General features: G+C 41.3%; 4 protein-coding genes across 4 annotated transcripts; 2 read left to right on the top strand and 2 right to left on the bottom strand.

Annotated features, from left to right (window-relative positions):
- Positions 1-2,434: 2,434 nt before the first annotated feature.
- On the bottom strand, positions 2,435-4,566 carry LOC145441964 (putative thiopurine S-methyltransferase). Its single transcript, XM_080319918.1, has one exon. It carries the CDS (start codon positions 3,225-3,227, stop codon positions 2,502-2,504), a length of 726 nt encoding a protein of 241 aa, XP_080176044.1. The 5' UTR covers positions 3,228-4,566; the 3' UTR covers positions 2,435-2,501.
- A 3,497-nt stretch (positions 4,567-8,063) lies between these two features.
- Positions 8,064-14,541, top strand: LOC145441963 (DNA polymerase beta-like). Its single transcript, XM_080319917.1, has 10 exons — positions 8,064-8,240; positions 10,334-10,458; positions 10,529-10,662; positions 10,729-10,830; positions 11,901-11,955; positions 12,030-12,176; positions 12,556-12,642; positions 12,702-12,784; positions 13,519-13,658; positions 13,745-14,541. The coding sequence occupies exons 1-10, from the start codon at positions 8,180-8,182 to the stop codon at positions 13,837-13,839; spliced, it is 1,029 nt and encodes a 342-aa protein (XP_080176043.1). The 5' UTR covers positions 8,064-8,179; the 3' UTR covers positions 13,840-14,541.
- Positions 14,542-16,077: 1,536 nt separating this feature from the next.
- Positions 16,078-17,868, top strand: LOC145441961 (aldehyde dehydrogenase, mitochondrial-like). Its single transcript, XM_080319916.1, has one exon. It carries the CDS (start codon positions 16,230-16,232, stop codon positions 17,715-17,717), a length of 1,488 nt encoding a protein of 495 aa, XP_080176042.1. The 5' UTR covers positions 16,078-16,229; the 3' UTR covers positions 17,718-17,868.
- Positions 17,869-18,848: 980 nt separating this feature from the next.
- Positions 18,849-22,800, bottom strand: LOC145441959 (linear primary-alkylsulfatase-like). The gene is made up of 5 exons (XM_080319914.1): positions 22,361-22,800; positions 21,507-21,632; positions 21,289-21,399; positions 20,662-20,844; positions 18,849-20,191 (listed from the first exon to the last, which is right to left on the bottom strand). The coding sequence occupies exons 1-5, from the start codon at positions 22,728-22,730 to the stop codon at positions 18,999-19,001; spliced, it is 1,983 nt and encodes a 660-aa protein (XP_080176040.1). The 5' UTR covers positions 22,731-22,800; the 3' UTR covers positions 18,849-18,998.
- Between the last annotated feature and the right edge of the window lie 2,235 nt (positions 22,801-25,035).

Genomic DNA, 25,035 nt, shown 5'->3' with positions numbered 1-25,035 from the left:
TTTTCATATCAATACTATAATTTGCATCCCATGATGCGAAAGAATGCTTATTCTGTCGAAAATTGATACCTCCTGGGATGCATCAATACGAATCAAGTTCTCTGCACCTTCCGCATAGTTCAATTCGCAGTTTTTTACAGTCCATGCGAACGAATTAAGACTGTTTTCAAAACTACTTACTTACTTGAGTAGATTTAAAGTCAGACAAATCTACTTCTACTTCAAGTAGTTTGATGTGGCTAATTGAAGAAGTACTTCTACTCGTAATTGAGTAGATTTTTTTTGTCCCTACTTTTACTTCTACTTGAGTAGCTTTCTTGACTACTTTGACCAACTCTGGTTATATTTCATTAACTTGCTGATATTATGACATGATGGCAAACCTTATAAGTTACCGGTGTTCATTCATTTCGTTATAAATTCCTTCTGAATGTCACGTCAAGACACCACAAGTCTGCTTGCCGAATCCGACGAAATTGCTACATTTGTAAGAGTAACATAACAAATAATATATATATTCAGTCATCGGAACACCGCCATCAGAACTCTTACATTCTGTGAATGAGCCTTGAAATTGATTGTGCCAAGGTGGAAGTTTCTGCGATTATATCTATTAGCACTATATCCGCGCATAACATACATCATATATATATCATATATCTTGGAAACATTCGCGTGGGTCTTGTTGATAGTCAATACTAAATATAGAACCACTCATAACACGTCAACCACGTGCAAAGATTTCATCGAATCAAATTACAAAGAACAAGAACAAACAATTGAATAATATATTCATATTGAAATAAACCCGAATATTTTCGTCTGACACTCATCAGAGATAATTATAATCATCAGCAACTAGTAGAGAACTCGAAAGAATATTGCATATCAACAAAAGGTGTCACTAAATATGACGTCACCGGAATCAAATTTCGGATAATCGAGACGAAGTGCTTCATATGTAGACCTAGATATGTGGCTCTCAAACTTTTTTAGACCCCCTTTATGATATTGAAAACTTTCGCGCCCCCCTTATCGTCATATAACAAAATGCAACCAGAATCCTATCAATCCTAACGAATAGTTTGATGGCATGGAAAGTTATGACTGTTGATGAGAGAATTCTAAAATATGAAGTTCGGACTCTGCACAGAGCAATAACTATGAATCGGAGGTAAATCGCGCGAAGCGCGAAATAAAAATCAATTGACCGCAGTTTCGCGCCCCTCTTCAGATGCTTCGAATCCCCCCAGTTTGAGAACCACTGATGTAGATAAACTCTTTCTCTTGGCACAAACTAGGTTGGCGTATATTGATAAGTCGACTCCATCGCACACAAGTGAAAGAGTAAACGGCCTCTCCCAACGAAAACTGTCGTCTCGAGCGAGATAGTATACTGGTGATGCGACCGGCTTCTTGATCGGTAGGTCGTGGGTTCGATCCCCGGTCTGGTCAGACCAAAGATCCGAAAACTGGTATACGCGGCTATCGTGCTAGGCGTTCAGCAATCACGGATACCATGGAGGAGAGAAAAACGCGGGTGCACACCAGATGACCTTGCTATAAAGGCCGTATCGCATCTCCCTCGTCAAAGCATCTCGATTGAGCAGGCGAAAAAGGATATCTCTCTCTCTCTCGATAATAATTTTTCGCGCAAACAGAATTATTATCCAACAAATGTTTGCCACGATCTTTGCCTGTTCTGATTCAGGCTTCGGGGGATGATTCTAGAGCAAACAGCATAGCCAAAGAAACTATCCTTACGTTACAACTCGATAACTTGTTGGCAAGTAAGTCGTCCTCAACTCATTCGAAACCCTACATTGAATCGCAGAACGCGGAGAAACTACAAGATGTAACTACGGCCCGTAAACAACGCCAGAACATCGCCAGACTGCATTTACTACAAATAGTTTTCAAAATGGCACGCACTGAGGCATTACATATATTTTATCTCTTCAAAGAATTCGTAATCAAATAGAAAAAGTCTCCAGATTGAAACATATGCCTATATAAATCAGACTTGGAGGATTAGAAATTTCTTAGCTTTTCCAAATTATATTAGTATTTGAATTATAACAACAGTTTTTTCCGAATCAGATTAAAATTATAATTTAAGCTACACAGTTCTCCAAATTTGATTAGAATTACTGAATTTGCTAAAACTTGGACATTGAATTAAGTTCAGTTAATATCAAATCATAGTTCATCTCGTGAGCATGTGAATAGCAGATGGCTACACAGCAAGCTTGGCTTGTTTCGTACTATACGGTTCTCCTGTAGCATTTACAGGAAAGTCAGAAATTAGATTACAATTGGAATTAGAGCATATAAACATTTTACAAATAAGATTAGAATTAGATTACCTGGATTTCCCCCTAATTGGTCTAATTAGATAACTAGAATAGAATTTTCCAAGGCCGCTATAATGGCCACCTTACTACGTAGTCTCTTCAAATTCTGTACCAGTGCTACCGCGTTGCTTGCTTCATAAAGTTAATTCACTTGAGACTCAGAAGGAAAATTCTTTCCAAACCCCATTCGGACTTGTCTTCATCAAGCTTACTCCACTCGAATCGTTCCCCGAACATTTCTTGCATATCGCTGTCGCTTATGTCAAACGGATTATCTTTCCAAGTACGCAGCTCTCCGAAAAACATGGCGCTCAGCATGTATTTCGTATCTTTTGTCATGAGTCTTGACATGACCTCCACATACGGCTTCCGTAATTGCAAGTCAATAGTATTCAGACTCGCCGAATCCCAAATGGCGTCGAACGTACCTCCAGCGACTTTAGCCGAAAATTGAAAGAAATCGCCTTGAAATATGCTTATGCTAGAGTTTTTACTTTTGAATATTCGAAAATTTGGGTTATTTGGTGCGTCAATGACCTCATAATCTATTCCGTTGCCTTCGTAGAAGCCTCTGATCGCGTGTTCAGAACATTCAAGCCCAACTATCTCGACTCCAACATCTTCCAGCATCCATTTCATATCGGGAGACTTGCCACACAACGGAAAAAATATCCGTTTTCTTCTATCCTTCAAAGGAAGAAGAGTATCGATGTGCTTCTTGAGCATTGCGCTAGGCTGTGTAAAAGGATTGTCATCGTCGCATCCACAGTCTTGCGATTTTTCTGCGTCGCCGGAGCCTTTCTCTCGAGACTTATTAAAATCTCTTTTCCACCAATCGTTCCACTGATCAATAGTCAGAATTTGCTCATCCATGATTGTCAAGAAAATGTTTTAAACTTTACCAGAATTTGCAAACAACAAGGCGAACATGGTAAAAGTAGTCAATGGCGATAATTGAGTTCAGAAATAGAGATAATCCCGGTTTTCCGGGTGGGTCATTAATACTTCATGTAAAATACAATGCATGTAATATAATACCTAGTTCAAAACATTTTGTCGGGAAAACTTCTATCTATTGTGATCGAACTGTGATAAGGGAGATTTTGCTTTCTAAAAGTAACGTAACGAAACGTGAAAAACACATTTTAGATGAAACATAGTAACCACAACATTCGCGGAAACACTGAATACATCGTTCGTATATTTCGCGTAAAGCGTGACGGAAATTTTGGATAATTGATGAAGTTTGTTCGGAATGAATGAATTTTGCAACGAGATCTCAAGCATATATAGAACTTTTTATCCCTGATTTTAACTATACTACACCATCTGTACAGTAATGCCATTATATTTCGGCACCCCAATAACGTCCCAGCGTCCCCTGAGTGTTTCCGCCACCTTTGAAATCCAAATCGCCCCCAGCGACGTGGTTAAGCACCGGTGAACTAGAACGATGAAAATACGATTGTGACAATGGCTGCATTCAATATTTGAACATATTTTGCGCTAATGATCCAACACAGGGGTGGAGTGTGCACTGTGCGCGCCCCAATGAAAATATTCACGACCCGTAAAGTAGTGTCAATTTTGAATGGTGTAAGGCCGACTTGGGTTAATAGTGATTTGCTTCTGTCATCTATGATTACAGCATTTTCAAAAAATCGTTTTTAAGATGTCGCTTCTATGTATTCGATGGCTCTGTCAAAGGAATAATACTAAACCCTTTAGTATTACAAGGACCATGACACAATGATATTTTTTCATTATATCGCAATCTTGTGGTGTTTTGATTTGATAAAAAAAAGATGGCCATGTTGACATAAACTGAACAAGAAATATTATGTGACTTGTCAAGTTATTGACAGAAGAAATAACGAATTTGTGAACTTCCCTGCTCATTACTAGACCCCTAGAGCTGTGCAAATTCATTGCTAGGGCTGAGCAAACCTATGTACGTGAGTGATTCGATTCTGGAACCAGTATTCGAGTCGACTGAGTATCACTCAATATGACAGAATTTCGTGTTCATTTTGTCTTATTGTCCTGTAATTCGCGCAAGAGTCGTATACCAGATCATAGGCCATATTTATGAAGCACAATAACTCAATAATCAAAAATTGCCAATATAAAGTGCCGGAAACGTAGATTTATAGCTTCACCTTTACGCAGCTAAGCGAACCCACACGCCCTGCACGAAGTACGAATGCAACTGCCTGTCTGCAGCAATGAATTCAGAATTCAATGAAGCATGACCTGAAGCAATGAAGTGAAATTCGGAGCTTAATCTTTGCATTTATTTGATATGGAGATTCGATGTCATCATTATCAGTTTATTAGTAATTATATCGACTTTCAAAAACACCGCAAGATTGCAATACAATGAAGAGATAGGAAGGTGTCGAAACTACTTGGAGTAGTCTTTGAAATCTCGACAAAGAGTGTAAATATATAGCAATGATATGAGCAATGAGCGTGAATTTGAGGTTCAGTTCAGTTCGGTTTATTAGCAATTTTTATCAGTTCAATGCACCACAAAATGCGATACAATGAAAAAGATAGGAAGGTGTCGAAACGACTTGGAGTAGTCTCAGGAATCAGACACCCACCTTGGCCTAGGTCAGTGGTTCCCAACCTGTGGTACGCGTACCACTAGTGGTACGCGAAGGTCTTCCAGGTGGTACGCGAGTAGATTCTGTTTGTTTTTTTCGACCGAAGGGAGTTATTAGTTCAAGTGGGGTTAAATTTAATTTTTTGAAGCCGTCGTCGTCGTGGGTAGGGGCAATCCCACCAATAACGGTCTACGGCAGGGGTGGCCAACCTACCAATTGACTCCCGATTCCTTGACACATTATAATTCATCTTTAAATTTTCTTCGCGCTGCGCGCGATTCAAGGTCTCCTTAGTTTTCGATTTTAATTGCCCTTTGCAATTAGAGCAAAGAGATTCGAAGAGTAGAGGAATATGATGCGCCCCATATTGGAATACCAACACAGAATCGTGTACACCTCACTATACCGACAATCCTGATGGGAGGACAAGAAATAACAGCATGCAGCAAAGTAACTAATAACTATTGGCCCACCCGAAGATGCATCATCATTTATAACTTGCCCTAAATTTTCGAAAACACCCCCTCCATCAACCCTAGCGGTGAATCTGACCACAACCATGGACTTAGAAAGGATAAATGTTTGATAGTAATATGTAAAACTACTAATATTATTCACGAAATTCATTAGTAAATCTTTTAGTAAATCATTTGCCGCCCGCTTATAGTTTATTACGACTATGCCCTGGAATGCGGCCGTGAATGACAAAAAGGTTGGCCACCACTGGCTTACGGCGAAGAGATCTAGTCGTAAAGCATTGGGATTCTTACCTAACCAAATTCCGTTTTAGTATATCTGACCACAAGAATTCCAAATGGATCCACTACAGAAATGACATACTGCACCTCAAAATTGGCCGTTTATTTTCTCTTTCGCTGCCTTCGGCACATCAACCCGGTGGAAACATTTCTATACCGCCTTCGGTGCGAGTAACTTATCTAGGTGGTACGCGAGCACCGCATAAAACCTCGAAATGGTACGCGAGTGGAAAAAGGTTGGGAACCACTGGCCTAGGTGATGCAAAGAGGAGGCATGCAATGCACACTGAATGAAAGTAAAAGAAGATGGTAGAAAAATGCAAGTGATAAAATTGGTTGGCATGTCATGGAAGGCGAGATCGATAGGTTAGGTCGTGGTCTGGTAATCTTGAGGACAGACTAGAATTTATTTAGTAATAATAGCTTGTACTTCGAATGGAATGTGGACATGCTCGTCGACTGTCGGATGGCTGGCGGGATAATGTTCCGCACGTTAGGTCCGGCATATTTCATAGAGTGATTTTTTCGATCGATCATATGATATTTGGATGTTTGAAAAACCTGATTTGAAGATTTTACTTCGATTCCTATTTCCAATCTTTGTCATTATATACTAGAGATGTGCGGATCATGGTTTTTCCGGATTCGAATGCAATCCTGTTCGTTGAAATGGAATCCAAATCCCATCCCAATCCTGCTTCCGTCGCCTATGTGTAAATCATCATCATCATTGGTTTATCATCATCATCATCATTGGTTTATTAGCAATTTTATCAGTTCAATACACCACAAAAAATGCGATACAATGAAAAGACAGGAAGATGTCGAAGCGACAAGGAGTAGTCTATGGAATCTGACACCCACCTTGGCCTAGGCGATGTAAAGAGGAGGCATGCACACTGAATGAAAGTAAAGAAGATAGTATAGCAAAAGAATGCGACAAGAAATAGGGCGGCATGTCATGGGAAGCGATATCGATAGGTCAGTCGTGGTCCGGTAATCTTGAGGATGGACTGTATTTATTTAGTAGTAATTGTTTGTATTTCGACTTGAATGTGGACATGCTCGTCGACTGTCTGATGGCCGGCGGGATACTGTTCCACACATCAGGTCCGGCATATTTGATGGAGCGATGATCTTTTCGGTCGATCATATGATATTTGGACGACGTGGACGCGCGTGTGTTGTAGGCTACTTGTGCGCTTTTGATTCAGAGGTAAAGAAGTCATTGAAATATTCGGGGCAACGACCGCAGTGAAACTGATACATAAACTTGGCGATTTCTAGTTTCCGCATATCTTCTATGCTTAGGACGCCAAATCTCTTCAGCAGCGACTTATTGGATGGGCAGCCAGGCCCTTTTGGAGCCCTAGCTATGATTCGGAGTACTTTATGCTGTAGTTTCTGCAGTGGCTTGAGTGCAGTTTTACTGGCAGCCCCCCAACAGAGGATGCCATAATGTAACTTCGATTGGATTAAGGATTTAAAGAGTATCAGAAGAACCCATGCTGGCATGAAGCGCCCAAGGCTGTACAACAGGCAATTTTATCAGTTCAATACACCACAAAAATGCGATACAATGAAAAGACAGGAAGATGTCGAAGCGACAAGGAGTAGTCTATGGAATCTGACACCCACCTTGGCCTAGGCGATGTAAAAAGGAGGCATGCACACTGAATGAAAGTAAAGAAGATAGTATAGAAAAAGAAAGCGACAAGAAATAGGGCGGCATGTCATGGGAAGCGAGATCGATAGGTCAGTCGTGGTCCGGTAATCTTGAGGATGGTCTGAGGATCGAAAGAAAATCTCTATCAGCTCTAAGCACCTATTGTCTCCGTTGACAATACGTTGAAGTTTGCTATTAAGGGTTCTTCGAAATTATGGTGCAAACAAGAAACCAACCGAATCCGAATTCATACCAATGATATATATATCATTGTTCATACCAAACATCAAAGAAAACAAACAGAAAGGTACTTTTCAACACTAGAAATTTCGAATCCTCCGAAACCTGCGGGATTTCTCTCCGCTGAGAATTCAAATCCTGATCATATTCATCTCTATATTATACGTGAGTCACCAGTCAGTCAGTCACCACATCAATTTCTAAAGGATGCGATTCAGAAATTTTATGCACCATCTGCACGCACACAAGGTTAAAAATAAACTGAAAATGTTCGCAGTATTCAAATATACGCACCGTGGCCGTGGTATTATAGCTGATGCAAGGCCTCCGAGGTTGTATGTATTGCATATAAAAATACATGTGTCGTTTGAGTGGTTATTGAAGCAATATGTAGGGAATAAGCCTACTCCTACTAGTAGTTTCTGCTAATTTTAACAGCTCAGGCGGATAGTCCTTAGGCATTAAACTGGCTTGATCCATTTAGAAATATCTGCAATATTTTTAACTAATTCATCGCTTCCGGACTGCGGGCTGCAGCTTGCATTAGTGAGTATGTTGAAAAGAAAAGCACCTTCTGGAAATGTCAACTCTGGAATTACAGAATTTTTGACAGGTATGAATGATTGCAACTTGCAATGAAGTAGCCTATGATGGTCAACTTCTGAAGTCTCCGGCTTCCTACAGACTGCGAGCTCTAATAGTGCATGGAGGGTTAGGAAAAAATATGCAGGAAAAAAGCACTAAATTGAAAAAATGTGGACAAAATCAATGTTTTGATCTAGAATCTAGATGAATGCTAAAATCTCACAAGTAAATCGGCCATTATGGAATAGGTGTCTCGTGCACACCAAAGATTCCACTGACTGCACACAGGTGTGACGCCGAAAACCGCCTTGGCACACCAAAGATATTGCGCTAAACGTACCGGGATTCCAACCTGGTAAATCGGTACTTCTTCGATTCGATCCATGCTTCACATCAAGGAATGCTCCCCCTGATCACACTAATTAACAGTGTTTCCCTTTCCCATAACACTTGATCATTATGCATCACTGACTCAGGTTAAGGTTGGATTTTGGGGTCATTTATAATTTAATATGCTGTTTCACTCGAAGCTCGAACGAGAGTGTGCGTGATTTCTGAGGACTAAGGGCGGAGCCCAATTTCTCTGCTGAGTAGCGATTCTCTACTCAGCAATGATTTCATTACTCAACTCACGCCAAAAAGTATACTCACACTCAAATGCGTTCGAATCGGCACTCAAATCTAAGTCAGCACACCACCAGACTTAAGTGTCAATTTTCACCAGCCAGCAGCCAACTGCAAGCAACACCCGCAAAATACCGGAGTACCGGTATTGTCGTATAGGTAATCGCCACTATTTCATGATGTGAGTTTCTGCTGAGCAAATGAAACCAGTGGCGCTTGGGTGGATTTTGTGTTTATAGTTGTATTTGTAATTCTCTTCTGTACCCTTTCGACTTATTGTCGTACGGCATCTCGGTATATACCGGAATGGTAACTTCTACTCTCTCAAATGCGCTAGCGTCAAGTTCCGTTAAGTGAATCAGTACTGCCTTTTAAAATTTATAGGTGCAGAAATGGCGACAAAGGGCGGTGGTCAAGCAAAACCGACGAATTTTTTGCCGCTGCTAGCTATTGAATTTCTCGCTGCCGGTACTTTATGAATGCTCCTCCCACAATTGAGTAGATGCAGCATCTTATCTTGAACCTGAGCTGATAGAAATCTTGGCGATATCAGTGTTGAGATGGTGCCACTATACCTTCAGGCCTGTCAATATGCAGACGAGACTCTCGCCAACAGAGCAGCATTAAGCTCTTGGAAACAAGAAATGCTGAATATATCAGGGAGAAAATGTAGGGTGGATATGGCAACGTTTAATCGTGTAGGAGCCAAGTGAATCGTGCATAGAGGAGCTTCAATTGGAAAGAAACCATGAAGAAATGTCCATTTTCAATTTATTTACACGATATTCATGCATTCTTTTGTTTTTTGAGGCATGCACTTACGTTGTCGCATGCTCTGAAACTTATCTTTATAAATTTCGAATGGGTTTGTAGCATCTTGCAAATGTACTTCTGTGGGGCAAAGGTATGTTCTGGGTATCTTCAAGGATTACTATCATTTCTATTGGGCCATCTTGGAAGGGTCTGGATGAGATAAATCAGTGAGATCGACGTCTACGTAGTAGGTTCTGTGACGAAATAACGAGGAAAGCGTCTCGTTGTCATGACAAAATCGTCCACGCGTGTCTGGGTCAAGGCTAAAAAAATCTGGCAACGCACTTTGGGAAAATGCCGTCTGGAAATCGATACTTAACTGAGCAGCGAGAATTGGTGCGCACTCAACGCTGAGTATCGATCGATACTTAGTTGAGTGGAGATACGCATTTGAGCATTACTTTGTTGAGGAGAAGAATTGGGCTCCACCCTCAATTTAGAGTTAAAAGAGGTGTTCTAGGAGCGTACGCGGCATATTCAAGTGAAGACCATGACACACATGCGTCAAAGGTGCTAGATGGGCAATTGTGCATCCACCAAGTGTAATGGGAAGCACTGTTGAATAGGTTAATCGGTGGTCAACGCGGTGCGTATATCGAAGAAGCACCAACTAACACCATATGTGTTTTGGAAGCCTAAATTATCAATTATATCTTACAACTTGTTTAAACTATCCTTTTTCAGAACTTGCGGATTATGAAAAGAATGTGACCAGATCTTTTCATAAATCAAATGCGTATCGCAAGGCAGCCAGCTCAATTGCTCAATACGGCAAGCCGATAACTAGCGGTGAAGATGCGAAGAAGTTGGTATGACTGGTTATGTTCCGTTTGATATTTTGTAAGGCTTACTCAAAATTGGTATTTCATGCTGGTATAGGATGGCGTTGGCGCAAAAATTGCCGAGAAGATTGATGAGTTTTTGAGGACGGGGAAGCTCATAAAACTTGATAAGATCCGTTCTGATGACACTTCTCAAGCCATCACGTTATTGACACGTGTATCGGGGATCGGGTAATCAATATGATCTTCTAAATCTGATAGCGCGTTGTTCACGATTCATTCATTGATAAATTTCAGACCTGCTGCAGCTAGAAAACTTTTTGATGACGGCATTACCACGATCGAGGACTTGAAGAAGAACACTGAAAAGCTCACACACCACCAGCAAATTGGCTTGAAGTAATTCTCTTACTCATGTTCAAACACGTTGCACTGTCATAAACGGGGTGGGAATCGGGGTTGTAATGACTCGAGTCACGATTTTTTGGTGACTCGACTTGACTCGGGTCATTTTTTCAAATGAGTAAAATGACTCGACTCGAGTCAATTTGTATATTGACTCGAGACTAAAACGGTCAAGACAGACATTTCATTGTAACTTCAAAGAATAGTAAAGTTACCACATTATAGGTTTTTCGTCTATCAGTCCACATACTTGGAAAAAAGGGCCAGAAACTGTTATAACTGAGGAAAAGTTTTATGTTATGGATGCTAACCATCCTATATCACTCGAGCAGAGTTGAAAAAAGGAGGTTGAACCGATCTAACTCAAAACTGAACAGTGAACATAAAGACTTGGACTCGGACTCGAGTCACAACACTTAAGCTCGGACTCGACCCGCTACTCACTGACTTGGTCTCGGATTCGACTCGGTGGTGAATTGAAAATGACTCGACTTGACTCGAGTCAAAACTATAAATGTGAGATTGACTTGTGACTCGGAACCTTGTGACTTGGTTACCACCCTGGTGGTAATGGCACGAGTCGTGATTTTTGGTGACTCGAATTGACGCAAGTGATTTTCTTGAATTACGGAAAAAACTCGACTTGAGTCAATTTGTGTATTGGCTCGACTTGTACTCGAACCAAGTCATATCACTCTAGACTAGGACGGCCAAAGGGCCAATACAAGCATTTCATTGTAGGTTCTAAAAATAATGAAGTTACCATATTATTGGTATTTCGTCAATCAGTACTGGTACTTGAAATGTAGGGCGAGAAACTGATAAGAATTAGGAAATTAGTATATTATGAATGCGAGGCATTCAATATCACCAAAACTGAGTTGAAAATGGGTTGATCATCATGACCTAAAGTTAAACCTTTACTTCCCAACTTCGACTCAGATTTGACTCGGTGGTGAATTGACGATGACTCGACTTGAGTCAAATCAAAACCATAAAAGTGAGATTGACTTTGTTACAACCCTGGCCATTACAACTAAGTTATTGCAACAATTATTCTATAGATACTTCGAAGATTTTGAGAAACGGATCCCACGAGCAGAAATGGATGCATTAGAGGTGAGTGTCCCATCGCATTTCGAAAATATTGAGTTTTTATAATTTGGAGAATGATACCATTCATTTTGTTTCAGAGTTTGATCAAGAAACGTGTCGCAGCGTTGGACAAAGAATTCAAGTGTCAAGCGTGCGGGAGCTACCGTCGAGGAAAATCGTCGAGTGGAGATATTGATATACTGCTAACTCACTCTTCATTTTTGTCTACTAAAAAAGAGAAAAGGGTAAATCGCAAATTCAGGAATTCCCAAGTAGGTAGCACTGAAAATAATGTCGTCATTCACTAGCAAAAGAGCTGCTGAATCCTAGATATTGCTGAGCAGTTTCACTGTACTAATAGTTTTTAATCGGCTCGATGACGTAAGCTTCTTGAAGTAAAAAATATCGGCCATTTTTGATGTTTGAAGAGATGGAAAATGTCGACTGCTGCCTCCTGAATTGATATCAATAAATACTCAAATTATTTTTGAACAGACCTGTATGCGTAAATGATAGCCAAGATTAAGTGAAAATAGCATTACATGGAAGGGGCAATGATCCACAATGCTAAAAGTGCTCGTATGCATAGTGCTGTCAGGGCTACTAATTTCTTTATTTTGGCAGGGCGATCTCCTTCAAAAAGTTGTGGATGAACTGAAGAGTGATATTTTCATAACAGACGCACTCTCAATGGGCCAAACCAAGTTTATGGTAATATTACCCAACAACAGAAAAATTTGAGATTTGTTCATCCTAGTGTGATTTTTCAGGGAGTTTGCCAGCTACCCAGCGCTGAATTAGAGAAATTGCAATCAGAAGATAAGGTTCCTTCTTTTAGAAGACTAGACATACGGTATGTTGATTCAGTTGATGAAATATACTCCTGTCTGTGGCCTGTGGGCCTGCGGTAGTGTTAGAACGACTCTAGTCGAGTCTTTCAGGTGACTACTCGCTCAACGATGACTCGGTGTCAACCCACACCCACAGCATTGTCGCAAAATGCAATGAAATAGGTATTGTCGAAAAAATTCCGAATGATCGTTGATGTGATCTGGAACGGGCATTACCTTCTTCATGGTTGCATTAACGTTACATACAGTGGTGGTCCTATGATTGGGGGGGCCCTGGGCGAGACTTCCGGGGAGACCCCCTATAAGTATGTAATCGCAGCTTCTGGGGGACTTCGCCCCCCAGACCCCCCTTCCGCCTAACAACTTCACAAGCATGCACAGAGACTTGATGATTGTCATGATATGGGACTTTTATAACAAATGCGGAAATTTGATGATTGACTCATCTGAACGCAATCATCTTCTTGATTGGTACAAGGATTTCCACGTCTATTTGCTATAAACCTTGAAAAAAAAGCGCTAAAACCAAAGAGGGGGGCCCTTCGACCAGGGGAGGCCCCGGGCGACCGCCCACCCCAAAAGCCCCCACTGGTTACATATATTAACTTTCTCCATCGTTCATACTGTTGAGACGGCATATGGAGTGATACTCAACTCGATTCAGAATGGCATCACCCTGGTACTTTATTTTGCCCAGCCCCACCTGTGACATACGGACTATTCCTCTGAATTGCAGATTGATTCCATGCGATCAATACCCTTGCGCTCTGCTTTATTTCACTGGCAGCGATCTCTTCAACAAACGCATGAGAGGTATAGCGTTGGAAAAAGGCTTCACAATCAATGAGTATTCCATCAGACCGCAAGGATCAACAGGTACGTCGAGTAAAACCTCGAATGAATGCGAAAAGATGGCTTTCCTTCCGGTTGGTGTGATTTCTAATAAACTGGTTGCTATGCAGGAATCGCTGGCGAGCCGCTGCCCGTATCATGTGAAGAAGACATCTTTGATTACATTGATATGAAATTCGTACCTCCGAGCGATCGAAGCGAGTGATTGCAAGTGAATATTTGTATCTGGATGAAGACGATTAGCTTTGCTTCAATTCATTTTTAAATATTAGCCACAGTTGTAAATGAAGTGTCCCGCATGATACTCTCTTGACTCAAGTTGCGGACTTATATTAGGCCTGATATATAGTCATTCGGCACATAGCCTGCTTTGGTAGGCCACGAGTATACTCAAGGACCCACGACCTACCGATCAAGAAGCCGGACGCATCGCCATTACACTATCTCGCTCGCAAGAACGCCTCACCCGGGAAATTGTAAGGGTGGTAGTAAAGTCTAGATTTAGCAAAAACAGGTCGATCAGCGTCGCTACTGTGACTAGAGCTAACACTTGTTTCCCGAAAAGCCGTCATGTCATCTTGCCAACGGTTATACAATGATTTCATTGCCAAGATACTATACATTCCTTGGTTCTATTCAAGTCCGGACCAAATTATCTTGATGTCGATTCTATTTGGATCTGAGATTCCTGTTCACAATGTTTTCGTTGGATCCACAGCCTACATGCACCTCACACTGAGTTTTTACTTGAATATTCCAGAGGCTCAGAGGGATGCCCCTATATCACAGAGGTGGTCAGAAATTAACTGTTATTAGAGGCAATGACTACTTCAATACTTGTGTGGTAACGCTTTTAGACTACTGCTATCACTTCGACAGTATCTGAAAATAAACTACTTACTTTCTACGTTTTCGATTTTCCAAGTAGGGAGTATAGCCGGCGGGTGGATTCGCATTGATTTTAGGAGTTGAGAGAGACTAGCTGAGTACTTATATCTTTCAATTTGTCGTAGCCTACTAGGGAACTGGTCGGACGACGTTATAGCAGTGTTGGGATCAAGTCACTACCTTCGACTCACGAGTTATTTCGAGTCATTGCACATTTTGACTCGAGTCAAGTCAATCGAGTTTTGGAGGTGACTCGGTCAAGTCAAGTTGCCCTTTCAATGTATGAGGCATGATTACGTCATTGCATTTTACTAGCTGTCTGAAATACAGATTGAGTGGTCAACTGGTCATTGATTCTGAACCGATGAACGGAAATAGAGGTAAATATACACACAAGAAGGCGCTGTATCGCTCACAAATGCGTAGAACTGTAAAACTACGTAACTAATTGCATAGCCTCAGTTTATAGTTCCCAGCCAGAATAGAGAGTTGAGAACGAATTGATAAGGTGCAATACACTACCCATTTAGGAATTGATATGATACAATTCGAGCCCACGCCAATGGTTGAGGACTACATAAACTAAATTCAATTTCAATAAGACAAGAGGTTTGGCTAAGGTAATCACAGAGAACAGAAACAGACATTTTGCTATTAAATTACCTCACCATACTAGTTTACGACAACATAAGCTGTAAGCTTCAATAACTTCGTTAGCGGTAAATTTATTTGTGAGAGAACAATGGAGGCTCAGTAAAACGCACGATCATTGAATGATTGGTCGCTCTCACGGGCTACACCAGCGTTTTGCGAACAATCTGACCACATGCAAAAGAGAGAGATTTTTATCGACACCGATTAGTTGATGACTTGAAATTGACTCGAGTCACGAGTCAATCCACATTTCTGATATGCCGAGTCAAGTCAAGTCATTTTAGCTAAGTGACTCGAGTCAAGTCAAGTCATACGAAAAAGGTGACTCGAGTCATCCCAACACTGCGTTATAGGTTATACGTCTTATCCCAAGTTTACCAATTATCCTCGGACAAGGCACTAACGCGGCAAATTTTGACAAAAATGCAAGCAGAAATATCAATTTTCCGGATTCGCATCGATTTTATGAGTTGAAAGTACCTAGTATAGCCTACTTCTCATGTCTTTCAATTTTTCCTACTATACTCACGTCACTATGTCGTTTTGACTTGCCTTGGACATCGGCATTTGTTAGTAGTTTTGTCAACTTTTACGGCGTAAGTTCTGGGTTTACCTCAGCCCTGCCCAAGAATAGTTGGACAAACCTAAACAAGGCGTATAACGTCGTCTGAGTCTGATGGATCAATCGACTCTCCATAGAATACGTCTATCTATATTTATAATCGGTCATTGCGTCCGTTTTGTTATTTCCTACTTCGAACATTGATTAATGTCAAACTGAAGCCGTGTCGAAATGGGCGAATGCCGATTGCCGACGGGAAATAATTCTAATACCGTGACGATTGCTATCGATGCAGCAATTCGTGCTACTTGATGGCATTCCGGCTGCGCAACAAAACACCATGTGATCAATCAGCGAGGCGTAGCGAGTGTAGAGTGAAAAAAGGAGGCTGCGGCTATTCACTGAAATCACTATAGGATTCAATTGTCGAACATCGCTTCAGGATTACTGCCGTTGGTTTGTAGGCACTCGGCCGTCCATATATCGAGAAGATGAGTGTACCAGAGCCGATTAGAAACCCAGAGATAAAGTATACCAAACTATTCATTAACAATGAGTGGGTAGATTCGGTCAGCGGCAAGACCTTCCCTACCATAAATCCGTGCACCGAAGAAAAGATCTGTGACCTGCAAGAAGGCGATAAAGCCGATGTCGAAAAGGCAGTGGTCGCAGCGAGAAAGGCTTTTGAACTAGGCTCGGAATGGCGTACAATGGACGCTTCGAAACGCGGGCATCTCATGTACAGGTTGGCCGATCTCATTGAGCGAGATCGCGCTTACTTGGCAAGTCTGGAAACCCTCGATAACGGCAAATCATACGTAGTAGCGTACAACGCCGACCTACCGCTTACAATCGCTTGTTACCGATATTACGCCGGATGGGCTGATAAAAACCACGGAAAAGTCATTCCCATCGATGGAAATTTCCATGCGTACACCAGACATGAACCTGTCGGTGTATGTGGGCAAATTATTCCATGGAATTTCCCTCTGCTGATGCAGGCTTGGAAATTAGGGCCGGCGTTGGCTTGCGGTAATACAGTGGTTATGAAGACTGCTGAGCAGACTCCATTGACTGCACTGTACATCGCAGCTTTGGCCAAAGAAGCAGGGTATCCTCCTGGCGTGTTGAACATAATTTCGGGATACGGACCCACTGCCGGGGCCGCCATTGCAGAACATATGGACGTTGATAAGATTGCGTTTACCGGTTCCACAGAGACAGCCCACATTGTCATGGCGGCAGCTGCAAGATCAAATTTGAAAAATGTCTCATTGGAGCTCGGAGGTAAAAGCCCGGTAATCGTTCTTGAAGATGCGGATTTGGATGAAGCAGTCGAAACATGCCATTTCGGTTTGTTCTTCAACATGGGCCAGTGTTGCACCGCTGGCTCTCGAGTTTACGTTCAAGAGTCAATATACGATGAGTTCGTGAAAAGGAGCGTGGCCCGCGCTAAGAAACGCACCGTGGGCGATCCTTTCGCCAACGGAATTGAGCAGGGTCCTCAGATAGACCCTGAGCAATTCGCCAAGATTCAAAGAATGATCAATGAAGGCAAAGATTGCGGTGCTAAATTGATGTGTGGCGGCGATCGATGGGGTGATAAGGGATATTACGTGCAGCCGACCGTGTTTGCGGACGTACCCGATAACTCTACCATTGGTTCGGAAGAGATTTTCGGTCCTGTACAACAAATCATGAAATTTAGAACCATCGACGAAGTCGTGAAAAGGGCCAACACCAGCAAATACGGCCTAGCTGCAGCCGTCATGACCAAAGACCTCGATAGCGCCCTGACTTTAGCAGAGAAAATCAGAGCCGGTACGGTTTGGGTGAATGCTTACAATAACTTCTCCTGCATGGCTCCGTTCGGAGGATTCGGAATGTCTGGCATTGGTAGGGAGCTTGGCGAGTACGGGTTGGAGGTATACACGGAAGTAAAGACGGTCATGGTGAAGATTTCACAGAAAAATTCATGAACAAGTACGCGGACATGACGAGCCTCCATTCGACATTGTTCGAAATTCTTCTTGTACTACACGCATTGCTGTCACCAAATGACAAATGAATATATGTATTGACTGCGTTTTGTGTCATTTTTGTATCAAATAAACCAAACTTATACCAGTATCATATATATTTTATCATGACGCTGTTAGACAATGTTACGATGGTGCGCGGATGTCTTTAGGCATTGTTCCAAGTGCGAGTGATAAATACCGCGAATCGCATAATACACAGCAGCTGTAGCGGTATTGGTTCGAACTAATGGGTGTGGCACGGATCGCTACTGTGTTGAGTCGAAACTTGTCGCTTGTAGGCTCGCATTAATCTAGCAGCCTGTAGGCTACTGTTCTTGTTTACCGGAAGTCGGTAATCTCGCTTGCATGAAGTTTCCGCAACCTTTGGCGTACATGGAAGATTATTATGATTTTAAATTACAATCGAGTACGTTGCTTGAAAAAGTATATGTCTAGTTGCTATTCATGGTATATTTGCGATCATGCCGCCGCCGGAACTTTCTAACATTTTGTGATCAATGCATGGCTGCTAATGCATTTACGGATCCCGTGTAGACGGTAAAAGTGAGTAAAATAGAAGACAGTTCTAGCCGAGACATATTTTAATGAATTACTCGAAGAAGATACTTCAAATTCCGAGATTAACGAAGTGGAAGTCGTCGAAAATCCGTTGAATTGCTATATTTAGTGCAAGTAGATGGATAATAATTCATAAAAGTCTCGTACTGAGAGATTGCTGTTCTCGAGCCGTCCATCACTGCTCTCAACGATTCTGACGATAACCATGGGAATATGTTGGAATTTGGATCAACTATAAATATTGGCCGGAACACAACATGATGAGAAGCAACGAACAAATCATCGTATACCACGTAGCATACGAAAAGATCAGCGACGTCTGTTTTCTTTAACAGAGTTATGTTAATAGCCTTAATTAGCAGCACACATAACTTTCACAATGCTGGATTTCATGGTCGACATAGGCGACACCTGATTGCATCTTCCATAAACGCTAAACGGTTCCTTCCCTGCCGGCATTTCAGATGCAGATTCGATGAGTCAGCAATAATACAGAATACGTAATACGACTTTAAGCTTTTCGATCAATGATGTATTTGTAAAAAATATGCGACAAGAACAAACATATATATAAATAGTAATCGAAAAAGGTAATAGAATATTGTGATATACAATTGTGGGCTACTATGCGGTATAGTGTCCTACCCACGTCGTCTCAATTTACTCCCTGTCAAAGCACGACAAGAATGTTTTGAACTGCGCACTAGTACCTGATGAAAATGTGATGCCACCTTGCGATACTTGTTGGTCAAAATCAGCATCGCCCGTTATTGTCGATTTAAATATTGTCGTGGTGGTAGATATATTGATTTGGTGTGGTTCGAGGACTGTCGAATATACATCACAAACGCTGTTTCGTAATGTAGTGGTGTAAACTTCATTTGTGTCAATAAATGAATAGGATACAGTGTAATTATCGTATTGGCAATGCAGTCCTTTTACGTTGGAACAGATAGCTTCGAGCACCCGTTTCATCGGCGATGTCTTGATGACATGTTTACGAGTATCCGACGGATTAAGTAAGTGCTTTTGCCCGGATTCTACCTCCATCGCGTACGTCATGTAGTAGTTACGGGCGTTCGCGCTTATTTGTTCGCTGCCGATCGCACGCAAAGCGCTGACTTTGATTTGATTTGCAGCGTGCACAAGATTGGGCTTCAGCGAATTCGACTCAAGCAACATATCAACCAATTGCAAAGCCCATTTGTCTTCGTTAAGATCGTGCTCGCCTGTATTCAAGTAGGTGTTGTGTGACTTCACATGGGATTCTTGCGCATTTTGGAGCAATATTTCGACCGGCTCTCGCCGTTCGCCGTTTAATGTGTCTGATATCAAATCCGTCATCTTCTTTAGTTGCGCCGACTGTGTCATCGGATACAGCTCTTTGGGATCACCGCTAAACCAACCCAAGTATTTAGTATATATGCCGCGAATTGACCAGGCTACTGTACCGTAATGTTCTTGAAGGTACGGGTGATCAGCCAATACGTCGGGTAGTTTTATCATTTCTGCTATTTGGGTGGGGAAGTATCCTTTGTTTACGAGACGCAATGTCTGGTCGTGTACGTATTTAATTGCGTCTCTGTATGCAAGTAGAGTGTTCGACACTGCTTCCTTCCCCACTATTGGTTGTCCGTGCGATCCCACGAGATACTCCGCCTCCAGTTTCCGTGTTTGGTCCAAACTAGCGTACCATGATTTGGCATCTCGCGACGGGCTTCCGCGAATGGCGTAAATATTTGGGAAAGCTTTATAAATGTTGTCAGCGGGAAACACGGCTCGCTCTTTCGGTAACCATATCGTTGTCTGATCGTCGGTTTCCCCCGGTGTGTGTATCAGTTCAAATTCCAATCCTGAATGATACGAGAGTAGCCTACATACAGATCAGCATTTATAGGCCATTATTTCGATTGCTGATTCCAGAGTTGAACAATTGGTAGCATGCCGCAGTAGCCTACATAAAAAGCTTTGATGGATATGCAATGCTCATGCTCATTGGTCAATGCTCAATTGCTCAATGCTCATACTGATAGTAGCCTACAGAACGTTTTTAAAACCAGGAACCATATCGCCTATCAATCGCAAAGATTAATTGGCCAACTCTATGGCTCAATTGGTGCATATATTTGTTGTATACAATTCATATTTGGAATATAAAAAAGTCCGATTGTGCAGTGCATAAAGCATCACGGACAGAGTACTGTAGCCTATACGTTGCGCACCGTGCAGTCGCGTAGGCCTACGCATTTCCCGAGTAACATTTGGAGCCGGCGTTAAGATGTCAGTTGGCTACTACCGTCATGCAATAGTTATATCATCTCACCTGCGATTTCGTAAGACTTGTGATATTTATACGTCTTGGTAGGTAGAGGAATCACAAAATTCGCATTGTTTCCAATGCGCAAAAACGGTCCTATTCCTGATCCAGTCATGGCTCGCGAATTCCTCGGCAAGCGAGATCCAAATTGTCTATGAGCTCTCTTATATCCGATTCCATAGGTTGAAGCTTATAATATACAAAAAGATCTTGGGTTTAGGACTGATATGTTTATGGAATGAATTAATTACGAATTGCTCTATCAACTTCAATTTTCTTGGAGTCTGCATTACGCTTCAATGTTTAGGTTTAGACTCTACTCTTACGCTTTGACGAAACGATTAAGATGGCATGTAAAATCGTTGTTGGACTTTACGAACATATATTTCACTCTGTTTGTTTTTGGAACGTGTTTTGTGTTCATAGTAATCGCATCTTGTTATTTGGTAATCGGAATTCAATGCGGTTTTCAACACACTCTTTATTATCGCCTGGAGCCATGTTACAAGCTTACAACACGCTTCCCTTGGTACATATAAACAGTTTCGCATAAAAACCGATCTTTCATGAGGTCGCTTTTCATAATTTTACAAGCATCATTTAATAGTTTCATATGGCTAGAATTCTACGTACCAAATCCGAGCATTTGTTGGAATATCAATTCATGAGCGATGATGTCAATATGCTGACTCGGTCTCAGCTTCTTCTCCCTTCCTATGATGGCTTGAGTTCCCAGTATATGATCTGAATATTTGGCCGAAAAAGCACATGAGATATAATATAGCCCATATCACTTCTTCGAAGGTATTGATATAATAGTGATGCGCTAGAAACGTCTGATGGTGGCGTACCTGTGTGGAAATGAGTTAAGATGATTGCCTTCACCGGCTTGTCCGTAATTTTTCGAAACTCGTCCATGATTTCAGACATGCTGTCGACGCTTTCTGTAGTATCGATGATGATGACGCCTTCATTACCTATTACAAAGGATTCGCGTGGTCAATTCTAGTGTATATGCGCACTGCGCAGACTTGGACACTACATAATTATAGTTGCCTAATTAGAATAATTAGATCGAAATGCGAGTCATCTAATTCTAGTCTAGTTTGTAAAATATTCCTATTCTACAATTTTAATGTTAATTCTAATCTAATTTCTGCAATAGCAGAACTGTATAGTGCACAACCAACCAAGCTTTCCGTACATACATTTGCTATTTTCACACTCATGATAATGAATTATGAACTTCTAAACTTCTTTCGATGTTCTTTCGAATTCAGTAATTTCAATTTGAATATATAATGGAAAAATGTGTAATTACAACTCTAATTTTAATTTAATTTGTAATAAAATGCGTCGCTATAATTCTAATTCTAGTCAAATTCGAAAAAATGTGTAGCTCTAATTCTATTTCTAATCTGGACTTGCAAAAGATGAAAATTTTCTAGTCGTCTGTGTATGTGTGAATTAAAGCGTCCTACATGTGTATGTAAACATTTCCCATTTTAGCAATGGCACTGGGCATACGAGGGCACTTACTCGGGCTGAATAAATAACTCTCTACAGATAAAATTGGAGTATTTGAAACATAGGTTTAGGCTCATATGTTACCGAATATTCAATTCTTGCTTACCATATTATATTGGCAATATATGTCACTAAAACATACGCATGAATTGTTCTATGTGAATCATATTTTAATTACCTTCAATCATGATTGAATTTGCTAACGCAAATCCGATAGCGACGTGGATGTTTGTCCCGACTTTTACGACCTCTTTCGTTAGAAATTCTTTCTCAGTAAAGCGAACGAGTCTCTCCGACGATTCCGTATGGTCCGTCATTTTCGCCAGCGGTTCTTGCATATACTGAAACTCTTCCGCCAGCCGTGGAACTTGCTGATGATTCCGAGTATCTTCTCGGCTTTTTGATTTACATTTCAAGCTGCTCATGAACATCGACAATGCTAGCAAATTCTGAGGCACGGACGACGCGGTGCCTGTCCACGTGCCGGGATTGTATGATGGATATGGACTCGATTCCACGGATAAGCAAGTGATATTGGCTGCTTGCATCCTATCTTTCAATTTAGTCCTGCTGCTTTAGGCTAGTAAGCGATAACATGAGTTTTATCCTGTGAATTTCACCGGGTATTTGTACATTTTGGGATTGGGGGTGTGTCATGTGTTGTTGTTACGTAATTTCTACGTACGGGTGCTCGTCATTTTGACTGATCTTTGGTCGTTCTTGTGTTCGTTTTGACATGAAAACATGGCGGGCCGCGAAGATATGTTTACGAGCATAATCCCCTCTCTCTCTATGGTGGTGTGGTACCAAGTGACCTCTGTAGTAGAATGATGATTTAAACACAACTGTCGACAAAGGCTATGAAGCGAAGTCCAGTAATTGCAAACTTATCGACTTCGACTGTCATAATAGCGAAAAATGATACAGTCAAGTAGACCCACTATGTCTTGCCCTATAACGCTAAATTCGACTGGGCTAATGAACTCTAAACGCATCTGGTATAAAATACTGTTGCGTGATAGGACGAGGTAGGCCAATAGAGCAAGAGGCCTAATCTTTAGCCATCTGTATTTTGCTGATGCTTACTTGTAGTATGACATATACAGTCGGTTTGGAGTGAGTGAATGGCCTTGATATTGATCTCAGAAACATTCCCGGTCGCTCCGTCGACGCCCTTTATTTGCCCACGCAGGTACTCTAAATATGTCTGTATGCATTTGTCAACAAAACATATTTACTGCAACTTCCCATGCGTCAATGTACTAACGTACAACAGCGTAAAATTAATCAACAATTTTTTTCATATAATGTTTTCATATTCCGTTCCTTTGCAATAATTCACCAGCCACGAATCACTATTTTATAGCTACCACTGTCAGAGCCGAGCATGTCTATACCTATACACTATTTTTTTTTTTAATTTCAATTTATAATTTTTAATTGTTTATAACGAACCGCGTTCCAATACCTACTTCCTATATCATATTCTGCAAAGTGATTTCAGATTCATAATGGCAACACGAATATTATTGAGATTACACGCAATTGATCAGGTCAAGATCGAGTTATCCCTGATAATTGATTGACTTGATTGCTTAGCATCTTGGTACCGTACAACGAAAATGGTGATAAGATAAGAGAAGATAAGATAAGATAAGGGAATTAATTGTGCTCTCAGCTGTGCTTTAGCTACGCCGACAAAAGCAAATAGCATTCAGTATACTTCCTTATGACTGTTATGTCCATTGAAATGTTTTGGACCACCCCGGTGACTGATTGACTTTCATGGCCAAGGGTCGAACCGCAATATAAATGAACTAAGAAAATTTGTTGCAAATGTCAGTTTGTTGCATTTCGACCCCCTTGCGGAGGATCGTGCGTCATTCGCGGTGTTTGACATGATACTGACTTGTCGTTCAGTTAGCTGTAGTGTCATTTGCCACCGATGTCAAATACCTCGCATAATCCTGACCGCCACGGTACTTTGAATAAATATTACGTCAACCTGGGAAATCCATCGGCAATTCGGCATCCCGTAGTCATGTTGTACAACTATCACCAAACTTTAATGTCAATTTGTTTCAGTACTGGCGAACGACAAGTTGTTAATCAGCGATAGACAATGAAATCTCACATCTAATCACACCCCAAATCCCCCTTCAATTTTATGAGATCAATCATAAACGATGATATATTGACAACTAATCTTGTTGTGGAATGGTGTCATTGTGTTTCTAAATCGACGGCCAATTTACACTAGACGCTGATCATCTACGCCAGGAGTGTCAAACTCAAATTGCGTCGCGGGCCGGGTTCACGCCTTCAAATCGGACGCGGGCCAGACCAATCAACTGATTCCAAAATGTTACCTCGTGCTCTTGATTTTCACTAAAATACCTGAAGGGCATATATGGATAATATACGGATCATAGGCTTTTCAAAGTAGCAAGTTGCAACACCTTTATTCGCGAACAATGGAATTGGCAAAATACGATGATTGACTGGTTGAATACCATCAGTTAAGAACCGCTAAAACAGTGGCGTTAACGACGATGTAAATCTGCATATTCTATGCTCCCTATGATTTAGTCGTAATCTGGCGATAGCTCTGCATATGCGTTTGTGAGGAATACAAGACATCTAACTGGAAACGCGGACGTTGGAATTGGGTTTAATCCGCGATTCCGGTTTCTCTCGTGTATGGGAATTTATTATGGGGCGAAAGGGACACAGCAGTGCGACCGTAGATATTTCAATTATATATTTGTGCAACTAACATATTTCCAATGTAAACTGTGAATGACTACTTTTGGTCCATATTTGTATAAAACTCTGAACTTAGTGTGCACTTTT

This window comes from Botryllus schlosseri, chromosome 6 (genome assembly GCF_051294905.1).
Source record: "Botryllus schlosseri isolate E-star chromosome 6, Bs_hap1, whole genome shotgun sequence".
Classification (NCBI taxonomy): domain Eukaryota; kingdom Metazoa; phylum Chordata; class Ascidiacea; order Stolidobranchia; family Styelidae; genus Botryllus; species Botryllus schlosseri.
This window is presented reverse-complemented; position numbering and strand designations above follow the sequence as displayed.

Bases quoted from the DNA above. Each gene is read 5' to 3' on its own strand.
- LOC145441964 (XM_080319918.1), bottom strand. From the start codon at position 3,227: ATGGATGAGCAAATTCTGACTATTGATCAGTGGAACGATTGGTGGAAA.
- LOC145441963 (XM_080319917.1), top strand. From the start codon at position 8,180: ATGTTGAAAAGAAAAGCACCTTCTGGAAATGTCAACTCTGGAATTACA. The intron at 8,241-10,333 runs GTATGAATGATT...ATCCTTTTTCAG, and splicing joins AATTACAGAATTTTTGACAG to AACTTGCGGATTATGAAAAG. The intron at 10,831-11,900 runs GTAATTCTCTTA...ATTATTCTATAG, and splicing joins CACCAGCAAATTGGCTTGAA to ATACTTCGAAGATTTTGAGA.
- LOC145441961 (XM_080319916.1), top strand. From the start codon at position 16,230: ATGAGTGTACCAGAGCCGATTAGAAACCCAGAGATAAAGTATACCAAA.
- LOC145441959 (XM_080319914.1), bottom strand. From the start codon at position 22,730: ATGCAAGCAGCCAATATCACTTGCTTATCCGTGGAATCGAGTCCATAT. The intron at 21,400-21,506 runs GTACGCCACCAT...CCAAATATTCAG, and splicing joins CTTAACTCATTTCCACACAG to ATCATATACTGGGAACTCAA. The intron at 20,845-21,288 runs GTACGTAGAATT...GTATATTATAAG, and splicing joins CCAACAAATGCTCGGATTTG to CTTCAACCTATGGAATCGGA.